Source organism: Oncorhynchus nerka, linkage group LG13, assembly GCF_034236695.1.
Source record: "Oncorhynchus nerka isolate Pitt River linkage group LG13, Oner_Uvic_2.0, whole genome shotgun sequence".
Taxonomy (NCBI): domain Eukaryota; kingdom Metazoa; phylum Chordata; class Actinopteri; order Salmoniformes; family Salmonidae; genus Oncorhynchus; species Oncorhynchus nerka.
This window is the reverse complement of record NC_088408.1, coordinates 27,972,924-27,987,672: the sequence shown is the minus strand read 5'-3', so window position 1 is coordinate 27,987,672 and position 14,749 is coordinate 27,972,924. Positions and strand designations below refer to the sequence as shown.

The following is a 14,749-nucleotide window of genomic DNA, read 5'->3' as shown; positions in this document are numbered from 1 at the left end:
TATATTTGTTAGTTATATTAATATATAATATGTATTATGCTCTGTTATTTGTTATGTATTATACAGTAACGCGTCATACATTTAAATCCTTGACACTGCTTCTTTATGAACATTAAAATGAAAGTGGTCACTGACTAGGGTCAGTAGTTTTTCCTGATAATGTGATCTTACCTGACCAGGAAAAACTCCAGGTTCTAACAATTTCTGTGATCATGATGGAAGGAAGACAGTGTTTTTCCACAGCCACAGTATTTTAGTTCCACCATTTGGGGTGAGCAGGCATTTTGCTGATATTGTTTATTATTACGGTAAGTACCCTATATTAGAAAAGTTTGAAATTAAATACGTTTGCTAATATGGCTACAACCATCAAACTTGGAGTAGTAATTTAAAGGATAATAAACTGGTGCACTTAAATGTTATAAACGTATTGTTCTATTTAAGCAATAAGGCCCAAGGGTGTTTGGTATATGGCCAATATACCACGGCTAGGGCTGTTCTTATGCACGACGCGACGCAGAGTGCCTGGATACATCCCTTAGCCGTGGTATATTGGCCATATACCACAAATCCCAGAGGTGCCTTATCACTATTATAAACTGTTTACCAATGTAATTAGAGCAATAAAAATACATGTTTTGTCATACCCTGGGTATACGGTTTGATATACCACGGCTGTCAGCCAATCAGCATTCAGGGCTTGAACCACCCAGTTTATAATCACATATATTCCGGCAATTTAGTACGACATGGATTTTTGGCAATATCGCCCAGGTCCAAGTCGGACTCGCTGCTGCCCAGCTCCGAGTCGGACTCGCTGCTGCCCAGCTCCGAGTCGGACTCGCTGCTGCCCAGCTCCGAGTCGGACTCGCTGCTGCCCAGCTCCGAGTCGGACTCGCTGCTGCCCAGCTCCGAGTCGGACTCGCTGCTGCCCAGCTCCGAGTCGGACTCGCTGCTGCCCAGCTCCGAGTCGGACTCGCTGCTGCCCAGCTCCGAGTCGGACTCGCTGCTGCCCAGCTCCGAGTCGGACTCGCTGCTGCCCAGCTCCGAGTCGGACTGTTTATCTACATGATCTGTCTTAGGGAGGTGTTTTTGTTTGTTTGTCTGTGCTCTGACACGATGTCAGCTCAGTTTAGTTTGTTGGAGAGTTTGTTTCTGTCTCTCCAGCTGATCATCTCTCTAGCGCTGCACTTTCATTATTTTTAGTAGACAGGAATATCCTATACTAGATTTTAGGGCCAAGACACATGTCCATTGTTCGCTGTAACATATGGACAATAAAAGTTGTATTCTATTCCAGATTCTAGGACCAAGATGACTTAACCATTACATTACATTTAAGTCATTTAGCAGACGCTCCATCCCTCCCTGGTTCTGTGTAACTGTGTTGTCATGTCTCTCCCCCTGCAGGTATTGTTTGGTACTGCGGACGGCCAGGTGATCGTGATGGACTGCCACGGGCGCATGCTGGCCCACATCCTGCTGCACGAGTCAGACGGCATTGTCAGCATGTCTTGGAACTACCCCAGCTTCCTGGTGGAGGACAGCAGCGAGAGCGACACAGACTCTGACGACTACATACCACCACAAGGTACACTACTCTTTTTTTTTTTTTTTTCACCTTTATTTAACCAGGTAGGCAAGTTGAGAACAAGTTCTCATTTACAATTGCGACCTGGCCAAGATAAAGCAAAGCAGTTCGACACATACAACGACACAGAGTTACACATGGAGTAAAACAAACATACAGTCAATAATACAGTAAAAAAAACAAGTCTATATACAATGTGAGCAAATTAGGTGAGAAGGGAGGTAAAGGCAAAAAAGGCCATGGTGGCAAAGTAAATACAATATAGCAAGTAAAACACTGGAATGGTAGTTTTGCAATGGAAGAATGTGCAAAGTAGAAATAAAAAATAATGGGGTGCAAAGGAGCAAAATAAATAAATAAATTAAATACAGTTGGGAAAGAGGTAGTTGTTTGGGCTAAATTATAGGTGGGCTATGTACAGGTGCAGTAATCTGTAAGATGCTCTGACAGTTGGTGCTTAAAGCTAGTGAGGGAGATAAGTGTTTCCAATTTAAGAGATTTTTGTAGTTCGTTCCAGTCATTGGCAGCAGAGAACTGGAAGGAGAGGCGGCCAAAGAAAGAATTGGTTTTGGGGGTGACTAGAGAGATATACCTGCTGGAGCGTGTGCTACAGGTGGGAGATGCTATGGTGACCAGCGAGCTGAGATAAGGGGGACTTTACCTAGCAGGGTCTTGTAGATGACATGGAGCCAGTGGGTTTGGCGACGAGTATGAAGCGAGGGCCAGCCAACGAGAGCGTACAGGTCGCAATGGTGGGTAGTATATGGGGCTTTGGTGACAAAACGGATTGCACTGTGATAGACTGCATCCAATTTGTTGAGTAGGGTATTGGAGGCTATTTTGTAAATGACATCGCCAAAGTCGAGGATTGGTAGGATGGTCAATTTTACAAGGGTATGTTTGGCAGCATGAGTGAAGGATGCTTTGTTGCGAAATAGGAAGCCAATTCTAGATTTAACTTTGGATTGGAGATGTTTGATATGGGTCTGGAAGGAGAGTTTACAGTCTAACCAGACACCTAAGTATTTGTAGTTGTCCACGTATTCTAAGTCAGAGCCGTCCAGAGTAGTGATGTTGGACAGGCGGGTAGGTGCAGGTAGCGATCGGTTGAAGAGCATGCATTTAGTTTTACTTGTATTTAAGAGCAATTGGAGGCCACGGAAGGAGAGTTGTATGGCATTGAAGCTTGCCTGGAGGGTTGTTAACACAGTGTCCAAAGAAGGGCCGGAAGTATACAGAATGGTGTCGTCTGCGTAGAGGTGGATCAGAGACTCACCAGCAGCAAGAGCGACCTCATTGATGTATACAGAGAAGAGAGTCGGTCCAAGAATTGAACCCTGTGGCACCCCCATAGAGACTGCCAGAGGTCCGGACAGCAGACCCTCCGATTTGACACACTGAACTCTATCAGAGAAGTAGTTGGTGAACCAGGCGAGGCAATCATTTGAGAAACCAAGGCTGTCGAGTCTGCCGATGAGGATGTGGTGATTGACAGAGTCGAAAGCCTTGGCCAGATCAATGAATACGGCTGCACAGTAATGTTTCTTATCGATGGCGGTTAATATATCGTTTAGGACCTTGAGCGTGGCTGAGGTGCACCCATGACCAGCTCTGAAACCAGATTGCATAGCAGAGAAGGTATGGTGAGATTCAAAATGGTCGGTAATCTGTTTGTTGACTTGGCTTTCGAAGACCTTAGAAAGGCATGGTAGGATAGATATAGGTCTGTAGCAGTTTGGGTCAAGAGTGTCCCCCCCTTTGAAGAGGGGGATGACCGCAGCTGCTTTCCAATCTTTGGGAATCTCAGATGACACGAAAGAATCCTTACCCAATCCTTACCCAATCTACGCCCCAGTTACACCCCTTAGGCCCTACCCACACACCTTTACAGGTACAGTCCACCCCCCTTCCCAAACCTGAAAGGTACAAATCCTCTCCCTCCAGAATCCTCTGTTTATGCCCCCCTTCAATCTACAATAACAGGTAACAGGGTCACAGCAGGCACTCTCCTCTCAATCTGTTGTCTTCTTGTCTCCTCACCAGGGTTATGATTTACTAATCTGGCAGGACAGAAATACTAGTACACAGCATGAGAGATTAATCCGCCATAGAATACAATTTTAATCTGTAATAGGTTTAGGTTCGTTGATAAGACACAATGCCTGTTGGGAGCAGAATTCCAGGGAAGCGTTGGGTCCAGCTGGGTACCTCCCTCTGTGCAGATGAAAGCAGATGTGTGGCCATCTGTTCTCCTCTAATTTTTCTTCCTCTCTTTCTCAAATTTTTACATTATATCTCTCCTCCAGTGACCTGCTATGATGCCCTGTTTTTAAGAAAGGTCAAATGGGGTATGATTGAGAGAAGTGACCCTGAAGCAATATAACCCCAACATCCAATTTTAGGAAACGTGTATGAAAATATTGACATTGGATCCCTAATGCTTCATAGTTTATATATAGAATTTAACTTTTAAATTATTTGACATGCATGTCATTTGTGACACTCATTTCACATGCACACTGCTTTGTAACTCCCTGTGGGTCAACTAATTAACGGTAGGAAATGGGACCGTGATCATTGGACTGCATTGAGCTCAGTCTATTAAAGCAATCCACTCCCAGACTGTGGGGGAGTAGGGGACAGGGACTCAAGAGGCCACTAAAAACAAACAAGTGTGACCGAGCGGAGGGAGGGAACAGATAGACGGAGAAAGAGGGAGGGATAGAGCAGAGTAAGGAGTGAGGACGTGTGCGACATAGGGCTGATATTTGACAAAGGAGGTCCTAATAGCTGACTTGGTTTTGGGGACGGTGGCGGACAGCTGTCAAAGTCACACATCACCGGACCCCTGGTTGTGCGTCACACTGCCACCCTAGTGACCGCCAGTCTGGGCCTTTGTCGTGGAAACTGATTTATGGATAATATGGCCCCCAATGTCATGTTTTATATGGTGGCTCAGTGCAGCCCTATCAAAAAACAAATGGGATTCTGAGTGAACTTCCAAAACCCATAACCCCAACCATATGGCTTTCAGGTCACATAGAATTAAATGTTACTTTCAATTCAGTCTTTTCGCTGCAGTCATTTACATGTGGCTCTGTGCCACGGCAAAATTATTGCTGCCATGTGGGGAAAAAATAAATATGCAACATTAAATATTTCTGCGCAGGTACACTTTGAAGATGCTAGAACAGTCCACATGTACTTTTTGTCTGCAAACAAAACTAGTAATGAATAGAAAAATCAGACTACACTGGAGTAGAATAGCTTCTGTTTATCTATTTGGCTTGTTGTATGTTCTTTGCGAGAGAAATATTCCTCTTGAGGCTCATTCAAGTTACGAGGGCCATAGGGAGGGAAACATGCATTCTAACAAGCAGTCAGTGCACAACAATTCTTGCTATCGTGGGGGAAACAGACATTTTAATGGCCTTTGTTAAAAAGAGGGGGATCTTCCAGCTTTCCATTCCTACTTTATGTATTTCTTAACTCCTAAATATGGGCGAACTGCACCATTTTAAACCTGGTGTTTTTAGCAGAGGCATGGTTAAGCACATTACTGCTCTGCAATTCACTGTGAGTGCATAGGGGAGAGTGGGGCTAAATGCAACCCAGGACAATTGTCGGGTAACTTGGGGTAAAATGCCACCCTACCTAAATATATATATATATTTTTTAAGTGACCTAAAAGATTGTGACGAAACAAAGTATATTTCTTTGTTGAGCAAGAGTAGTGGCAACCAGGGAAAGTGTTGTGTGGGAAAATTGTGACATGGAAGTGGTTTCTGTGAGAAGTACAGGCATGGATTTTTTGGTACATTCAATTCATCAAGGATGCTAACCAGTTAAAATAAACTCAGAAAAAAAAGAAACGTCCTCTCACTGTCAACTGCGTTTATTTTCAGCAAACTTAACTTCTTGTGACTCTCAAACCCGGGTCCGGGAGCGTAATCATCGCCTGACACTAATTAGCATAACGCAACTGACATAAATCTTCCTAGAAAATCTTCCTATTCATGAAAATCACAAGTGAAATATATTGGAACACAGTTTAGCCTTTTGTTAATCACCCTGTCATCTCAGATTTTCAAAATATACTTTACAGCCAACGCTAGACAAGCATTTGTGTAAGTTTATCATAGCCTAGCATAGCATTATGCCTTGCTAGCAGCAGGCAACCTTGTCATGAAAATCAGAAAAGCAATCAAATTAAATCATTTACCTTTGATGAACTTCGGATGTTTTCACTCACGAGACTCCCAAGTAGATAGCCAAAGTTCATTTTTTTCCCAAAATATTATTTTTGTAGGCGAAATAGCTCTGTTTGTTCTTCACGTTTGGCTGAGAAATCGCCCGGAAATTGCAGTCACCACAACGCCGAAAAATATTCCAAATTAGCTCCATAATATCGACAGAAACATGGCAACCGTTGTTTGTAATCAATCCTTATGGTGTTTTTCTAATATCTATTCGATAATATATCCGTCGGGACAATTAGTTTTTCACTAGGACCGATTGGAGTAATGGCTGCCTCTATTTTACGTGAGAATCTCTCTCGGAGCCACCATGTGACCACTTACGCAATGTGGCCGCTTACGGCTATTCTTCAACAGAAATGCGTAAAACTACGTCACAAGGTTGTAGACACCTTGGGGAATACGTAGAAAGCGTAAACTCGTTGATGGCACATTCACAGCTGAATAGGGACTCATTGGAACGCAGCGCTTTCAAAACCTGGGGCATTTCCGGATTGGATTTTTCTCAGGCTTTCGCCTGCAACATCAGTTCTGTTATACTCACAGACAATATCTTTACAGTTTTGGAAACATTAGAATGTTTTCTATCCAAAGCTGTCAATTATATGCATATTCTAGCATCTTGTCCTGACAAAATATCCCGTTTAAAATGGGAACATTTTTTCCCCAAAAATGAAAATACGGCCCCCTAGTACCAACAGGTAAATATTGTATGAACATAAGATTCAACAACTGAGACATAAACTGAACAAGTTCCACAGACATGTGACTAACAGAAATTGAATAACGTGTCCCTGAACAAAGAAAATAACAGTCAGTATCTGGTGTGGCAGCTGCATTAAGTACTCCGGTGCATCTCCTCTTCATGGACTGCACCAGATTTGCCAGTTCTTGCTGTGAGATGTTACCCCACTCTTCCACCAAGGCACCTGCAAGTTCCCAGACATTTCTGGAGGGAATGCCCTCACCCTCCGATGCAACAGGTCCCAGATCCAACAGGTTCCAGACGTGCTCAATGGGATTGAGATCCGGGATCTTCGCTGGCCATGGCAGAACATTGACATTCCTGTCTTGCAGGAAATCACGCACAGAATGAGCAGTATGGCTGGTGGCATTGTCATGCTGGAGGGTCATGTCAGGATGAGCCTGCAGGAAGGGTACCACATGAGGGAGGAGGATTTCTTCCCTGTAATGCACAGTGTTGCGATTGCCTGCAATGACAACAAGCTCAGTCCGATGATGCTGTGACACACCGCCCCAGACCATGACGGACCCTCCACTTCATCCCGCTCCAGAGTACAGGCCTCGGTGTAACGATCATTCCTTCGACGATAAACGCAAATCCGACCATCGCCCCTGGTGAGACAAAACCGCGACTCGTCAGTAAAGAGCACTTTTTGACAGTTCTGTCTGGTCCAGCGATGGTGGGTTTGTGCCCATAGGCAACGTTGTTGCCGGTGATCTGTTGAGGACCTGCCTTACAGGCCTACAAGCCCTCAGACCAGCCTCTCTCAGCCTATTGCGGACAGTCTGAGCACTGATGGAGGGAATGTGCATTCCTGGTGTAACTCGGGCAGTTGTTGTTGCTATCCTGTACCTGTCCCGCAGGTGTGATGTTCAGATGTACTGATCCTGTGCAGGTGCTGTTACTCGTCGTCTGCCACTGCAAGGACGATCAGCTGTCCGTCCTGTCTCTCTGGCCACATCTGCAGTCCTCATGCCTAAGGCATGTTCACGCAGATGAGCAGGGACCCTGGGCGTCTTTCTTTTGGTGTTTTTCAGAGTCAGTAGAAAGGCCTCTTTAGTGTCCTAAGTTTTCAGAACTGTGACCTTAATTGCCTACTGTCTGTAAGCTGTTCGTGTCTTAACGACCGTTCCACAGGTGTATGTTCATTAATTGTTTATGATGTAGTTGAGCTACAGGTGATAATGTTTTTTGCTAATAGCATACCTGATAATATGGACCATGCAATGGCTATGTGCATGGTCCAATATGTAAATCATTTTACCAATACAGCTAGGTTTCCGTCAAATTTTCAACAGATTTTGATGCGAATATTCGATAATCTGCATAAAACAATATGTAAATTTTCCCACCAGGGATGTGTTTCTATCAAACCTACTTTTGCGGATAAATGGCTGTGCCTGATAAGGTAGTGCACATAAAAATAACTTTTGCCATTAAATTCCCATATACCGAATGGAAAAATACAAGTTAAATCGCATTTTCAAATCTTCAGATGGTTTTGTCAGAAAAATGGTTGCTTTATATAACAAAGGTGCTACTCTGGTCTGGGCTCATGCTCTCTAGCCAACAGCTCACAGATGCTGTGTGGGTAGGCTACCTACATTATGAGTTTATTGCTAACAGTGATATTATTTATTTGTCAAACGGTAGGCAAGCATCGATCATCATGTCACCAGAATAAGACCCTCGATATTTATTGGAGCATCAAGCTCATCACCTTATACATTCACTAACCCTGTGAAGATCATTCTAACTTATTTCATATGTAGCCTAATAAACTGCATGCTTTCCCCAATCGTAGTGGGTGGACCACACAAACATCATCACCTGACAAAAAGATCCCACCACGTCGAACGAACAAACAAATTGTCTGTCGGCATTTATAACATTTTAGCGGCATTTCATGTTTCCATCAGCCAGGTCGTGACTATTTTCATGAATCAGGTAATTCATCCGCATGAAATGGTTGGATGATAATGTGGTTTATGTTATTGGGCTCATTTCGGGAAGTGGAAATGGTCATTTAAAGGGTGTCATCAGAATTTATTTTTCATTCATTTGGAGTAGAATATCCTTTTTTTAAAGTCACCAGAACTGAGCTTCTCAGTCCTACATAAAAATTATCCAGGGGCCCCGTGGGTTTACCCCCCACTGCTACAAAAAAAATTTTGAATCATCATTTTACCCTAATTCAATGGCTCTTGTTAAAACTAACTCCCCTCATCCCTCCAATGGCCTGGAAGCAGTACTGTACAGCCATAAGGTTACCAGTTTAACCAAGGGGCCGATATGTGATATAACTGTTTTAATAGGCCTTTGTTAGAGAGACCCGTGTGTTACACAAACCTGTCTGTTTCCTGCATCTCCCCTGGTCTTTGGTTTGGTAAGATTTTCTTTGGTGGAACACCTCTCAGCCTCATTGGGGAGTGATGTGCATGATTAGCAGCTCACATAACGGCCTCCATTTTATGTGCACTGTTTTCTTTAACGTTTTTTTATTGCGTCTCATTGGTTGCAGCCTCCCCCGGTGATGTGTTTAGAGTCTGGTCAGTCGGTGTGTAGTAAAGTTAAAAAGTGCTTGCCTTAGCTGGAACGGTAATTATGCTCTAATTCACTAATTTAAAAAAGTCGCTGGTAATTGATTGGCGTTGAGAAATGATCTGCGGGAAGGGCAGGCTAGCGAATGACTCAAGGCGCTGGTTGAAGATGCCAGGCCTTCTACTGCTGCTGTCTGACTGCAAAGATTACATTGATATATTTGCTACACCATGACACTGTAGCGTTACTTCTAACTAAACGATACAACCAGTACATCACACACTGTTTAGTACAGGGCTCGTTTTCCCAAAAGCATTGTAGCACTTAGTTTCAATGGCATTAAGATGATCTTAGTGCCACAATGTTTTTGGTGGAACCCAACCCAGGTCAGTTTCATAGCGTAGCACAACGCGGAGAGTAGGATGGAACCTTGACATTTTTTCCTGACAACGTGACCTGATCAGTTCCTCATGTTTAGTTAAACCTCCGGGTCCTTCATCACTGATCGTATGTTCACATAAACCATGGACTAATACAGAACAGTCACGATAGTTGTCCTTAGTCCCTTTGAGGTACCCAAGATTTACATGGTGTACAAAGCAGCGGTGGCTGTGTTTTATGAAGGTGTGTTATTTATAGCCCTGAGAGAGTGGATGGCTGGTACTAAGGTGAGCTGCATGGGTGTCTTTGTGCTTTTGAATAGGACACAGTAGAGATCACTACCCTAAGATTAATCACTAGGAGCAGCTGCCAAAGATGCAGAAATGTCCTTGTGTCCCACTACCCCTCCCTTATTACACACACACACACACACACACACACACACACACACACACACACACGGTGTCCCTCACTCTCAATCAATTTTATGGCCCACTGGAAATGCATATTGATCACACCATCCTCTGACTTGGTTGCTAAGAAGCTATCAACGTATAATACAGGGAATGCTTGCATTTGGTCTGAATTCCAGAAAATATAAGAAAGAGCCGTTTGTCTTAGTCGGATTGTCAGTCTCTCTGAAATAGAATCAGAATAGGATCATGGTTGACCTGGTTTTGTTTCACTCTGTTGACCTCCCCCTCTGTCTTTATCTGGTTGTGTTTGGGTCTCTTTGTTTCTGTGGTTGTGTTGTGGTATCCCTCTCTCTGACCTGGTCTTGTTGTGGTCTTTGTCTCCACAGTCCAACGTTTGAAGCCTCTGCTGACGGTCAGCTTCACCTCTGGAGACATCAGCCTGATGAACAACTATGATGACCTCTCCCCCACTCTTATCCACACTGGCCTAAAAGGTATGTATGTTTGTATCAAGGTTATTATAGATTTCATTTTTTCTTTTGGTTTTTAGATTTTTCAGTTAGTTTTAGACCTGATTTGTTAGTTTGTATTTAGTTTCAGTTGTATAAGTTTTTCTATTTAATTTGTTATATTATTAAGTTTCAGTTTTATTGTTTGGGTCAGAAAGCATGCGCGGGCCAGGCTAAGAGCCATTTGTGTTGTGTAGTTTATTTAGTATTTTCAGGGGGGGTTGTTATCTGGGGGTGGGGGTTGTTATCTGGGGGTGGGGGTTGTTATCTGGGGGGCTGGTGATGATGGGTCAGGTCATAGGTTAGGTTTAAAGGGGCAGTCAGCAGTTGCTACATCCATTGATTCTTGAAGACTATAACTTATGTCTCAAGAGTGTAGTTTCAGCGGTTGTTCCTCATCAGAACCCCAAATATAAGCTTGTTTTACTACAATGTTTGTAAACAAAGTAAATGGTTAAAACTCAAATCATTTTGATATCATGGATGGTCAGTCCTTGCATCCATAGCTCTGTCTATGAATTTTAAGTGGTTACATTTCTCCAGCCCCATCCCTCAGCTTTTTACCGAAGCAGTGGCGAGGATGACACTTTGTTTCAACTGTTGATTGGCCCTTTAAATTATGAAGTCAATCTCAATGTGACTGTGCTGAGTCTGGTGCAAAAAAATATGGTGGAAGGAAACTCGCCCATGTTTACATCAATCCAATCCTTTTTTGGACATGTACAGTGCATTCGGAATGTGTTCAGAGCCCTTGACCTTTTCCACATTTTGTTACGTTAAATGTATTAACTTTTTATGGTATAGGGAACGTTTGCGTCCCACTTGGGGAAAAAAACAGGGAAAATGCAGCGCAGCAAATTCAAAATATGATATAAAAATCTAACTTTCATTAAATCACACATGTAAGGTACTCAATTAAAGCTACACTCGTTGTGAATCCAGCCAACATGTCAGATTTTAAAAAGCTTTTCGGCGAAAGCATAAGAAGCTATTATCTGATGATAGCACAATGTCAACAAAGAGAGTAGCATATTTCAACCCTGCAGGCGCTACACAAAACGCTGAAATAAAATATAAAACATGCATTACCTTTGACGAGCTTATTTTGTTGGCACTCCAATATGTCCCATAAACATCACAATTGGTCCTTTTTGTTCGATTAATTCCGTCCATATATATCCAAATGTCCATTTATTTGACGCGTTTGATCCAGAAGGGAAAAAGTTCAAAAGTTGCCTATAAACTTTGCCAAAATATTTCAAACTACTTTTGTAATACAACTTTAGGTATTTTTAAACGTTAATAATCTATAAAATTGTAGACGGGGCAATCTGTTTTCAATACAGGAAGTAAACAAACCATGCTCCTTTTTTACGTCTTGCGCAACTCTCAATAGTGTAACGTTGTTCCTGGATGTGCTTCTTCTTCGTTGCACAAATGAATAATATCAACCAAATTCCAAAGACTGGTGACATCCAGTGGAAGCGGTAGGAACTGAAAACAGGTTCCTAAGAAATATCCCTTGGCAATAACAAGTCAGGGAACAGAGAGAGGCCAAAAAAAAAGATCTGAACAGTTAGTCCTCAGGGTTTTGCCTGCTACATAAGTTCTGTTATACTCACAGACATGATTCAAACAGTTTTAGAAACTTCAGAGTGTTTTCTATCCACATCTAATAATAATATGCATATCTTATATTTCTGGCATGAGTAGCAGGAAGTTGATATTGGGCACGCTATTTATCCTAAAGTGAAAATGCTGCCCCCTATTCCTTAAGAGTTTTTTTTCCACCTCATCAATCTACACCCAATACCCCAAAATGACAAAGCAAAAACAGGTATTTAGACATTTTTGCAATAAATAAATAAAATATCAAATTTACAAAAGTATTCAGAACATCTACTCAGTACTTTTGTTGAAGCACCTTTGGCAGCGATTCCAGCCTCGAATCTTCTTGGGTATGATGCTACAAGCTTGGCACACCTGTATTTGGAGAGTTTCTCCATTCTTCTCTGCAGATCCGCTCAAGCTCTGTCAGATTGGATGGGGAGCGTCGCTGCACAGCTATTTTCAGGTCTCTCCAGAGATGTTCGATTAGATTCAAGTCCGGGCTCTGGCGGGGCCACTCAATGACATTCAGAGACTTGTCCCGAAACCACTCCTACGTTGTCTTAGCTATGTGCTTAGGGTCGTTGTCCTGTTGGAAGGTGAGCCTTTTCCCCAGTCTGAGGTCCTGAACGCTCTAGAGCAGGTTTTCATCAAGGATCTCTCTGTACTTTGCTCCGTTCATCTTTCCCTCAATCCTGACTTGTCTCCCAGTCCCTGCCGCTGAAAAACATCCCCACAATGCTGCCACCACCATGCTTCACCATAGGGATGGTGCCATGATTCTTCCAGACGTGACTCTAGGCATTCAGGCCAAAGTGTTCAATCTTGGTTTCATCAGACCAGAGAATCTTTTTTTCTCATGGTCTGAGAGTCCTTTAGGTGCATTTTTTGCAAATACCAAGCTGGCTGTCATGGCTTTTACTGAGGAGTGGCTTCTGTCTAGCCACTCTACATTAAAGGCCTGATTGGTGGAGTGCTGCAGAGATGGAAGTCCTTCTGGAAGGTTCTCCCATCTCCACAGAGAAACTCTGGAGCTCTGTCAGAGTTCTTAGTCACCTCCCTGACCAAGGCACTTCTCACCCGATTGCTCAGTTTGGCCAGGCGGCCAGTTCTAGCAAGAGTCTAATTTAAAAATAGTCGTTACTGGCCAGCAAAACAAAAACAACATCTGTGTCAACTGTATAAAAACAAAGTGTGTAGTGATATCTGACAAGTTCAACAAGTAGGCAGCCTTCATAAACGCTATAAACACCCATTGGTGGTTCCAAACTTCTTCCAATTAAGAATGGAGGCCACCGTATTCTTGGGGACCTTCAATGCTCCAGAAATGTGTTGGTACACTTCCCCAAATCTGTAACTCGACACAATCTCGGAGCTCTACTGACAATTCATGGCTTGTTATTTGCTCTGACATGCACTGTCAACTGTGGGACCTTATATACAGTTTAATTCAGAAGCTTACATACACTTAGGTTGGACTCATTAAAACGTGTTTTTCAACAACTCCACAAACTTTTTCTTAACAAACTATAGTTTTGGCAAGTCGGTTAGGACATCTACTTTGTGCATGACACAAGTAATTTTTCCAACAATTGTTTACAAACAGATTATTTCCCTTATAATTCATTATCACAATTCCAGTGGGTCATACGTTTACATACACTAAGTTGAATGTGCCTTTAAACAGCTTGGAAAATTCCAGAAAATGATGACATGGCTTTAGAAGCTTCTGATAGGCTAATTGACATCATTTGAATCAATTGGAGGTGTACCTGTGGATGTATTTCAAGGCCTACCTTCAAACTCTTTGCTTGACATCAGGGGAAAATCAAAAGAAATCATCCAAGACCTCAGGAAAAAAAATGTAGAGCTCAACAAGTCTGGTTCATCCTTGGGAGCAATTTCCAAATGCCTGACGGTACCACATCCATCTGTACAAACAATAGTACACAAGTATAAACTCCATGGGACCACGCAGCCGTCATACCGCTCAGGAAGGATCCTAGAGATGAACGTACTTTGGTGCGAAAAGTGCAAATCAATCCCAGAACAACAGCAAAGGACTTTGTGAAGATGCTGGTGGAAACAGGTACGAAAGTATCTATATCCACAGTAAAAATGAGTCCTATATCGACATAACCAGAAAGACCGCTCAGCAAGGAAAAAGCCACTGCTCTAAAACCGCCATAGAAAAATCCAGACTACGGTTTGCAACTGCACATGGGGACAAAGATCGTACTTTTTGGAGAAATGTCCTCTGGTCTGATGATACAGAAATAGATTTGTTTGGCAATAATGACCTTCATTATGTTTGGAGGAAAAAGGGGGAGGCTTGCAAGCCGAAGAACACCATCCCAACTGTGAAGCACGGGGATGGCAGCATCATGTTGTGGAGGTGCTTTGCTGCAGGAGGGACTGTTGCACTTCACAAAATAGATGGCATCATGTGGAAGGACAATTATGTGGATATATTGAAGCAACATCTCAAGACATCAGTCAGGAAGTTTAAACTTAGTTGCAAATGGGTCTTCCAAATGGACAATTACCCAAAGCATACTTCCAAAGTTGGCAAAATGGCTTAAGGACAACATAGTCAAGGAATTGGAGTGGCCATCACAAAGCCCTTACCTCAATCCTATAGAACATTTGTGGGCAGAACTGAAAAAGCGTGTGTGAGCAAGGAGGCCTACAAACCTGACTCA

The 14,749-nt window shown here is 42.9% G+C and overlaps 1 protein-coding gene across 1 annotated transcript in view; it reads left to right on the top strand.

Moving 5' to 3' along the window:
- Positions 1-14,749, top strand: part of tulp4a (TUB like protein 4a) — a 53,701-nt gene that overhangs the window by 28,373 nt on the left and 10,579 nt on the right. The window contains 2 exon segments of the mRNA XM_065026306.1: positions 1,411-1,591; positions 10,317-10,424. Coding sequence (XP_064882378.1) covers positions 1,411-1,591; positions 10,317-10,424 — 289 coding nt within the window.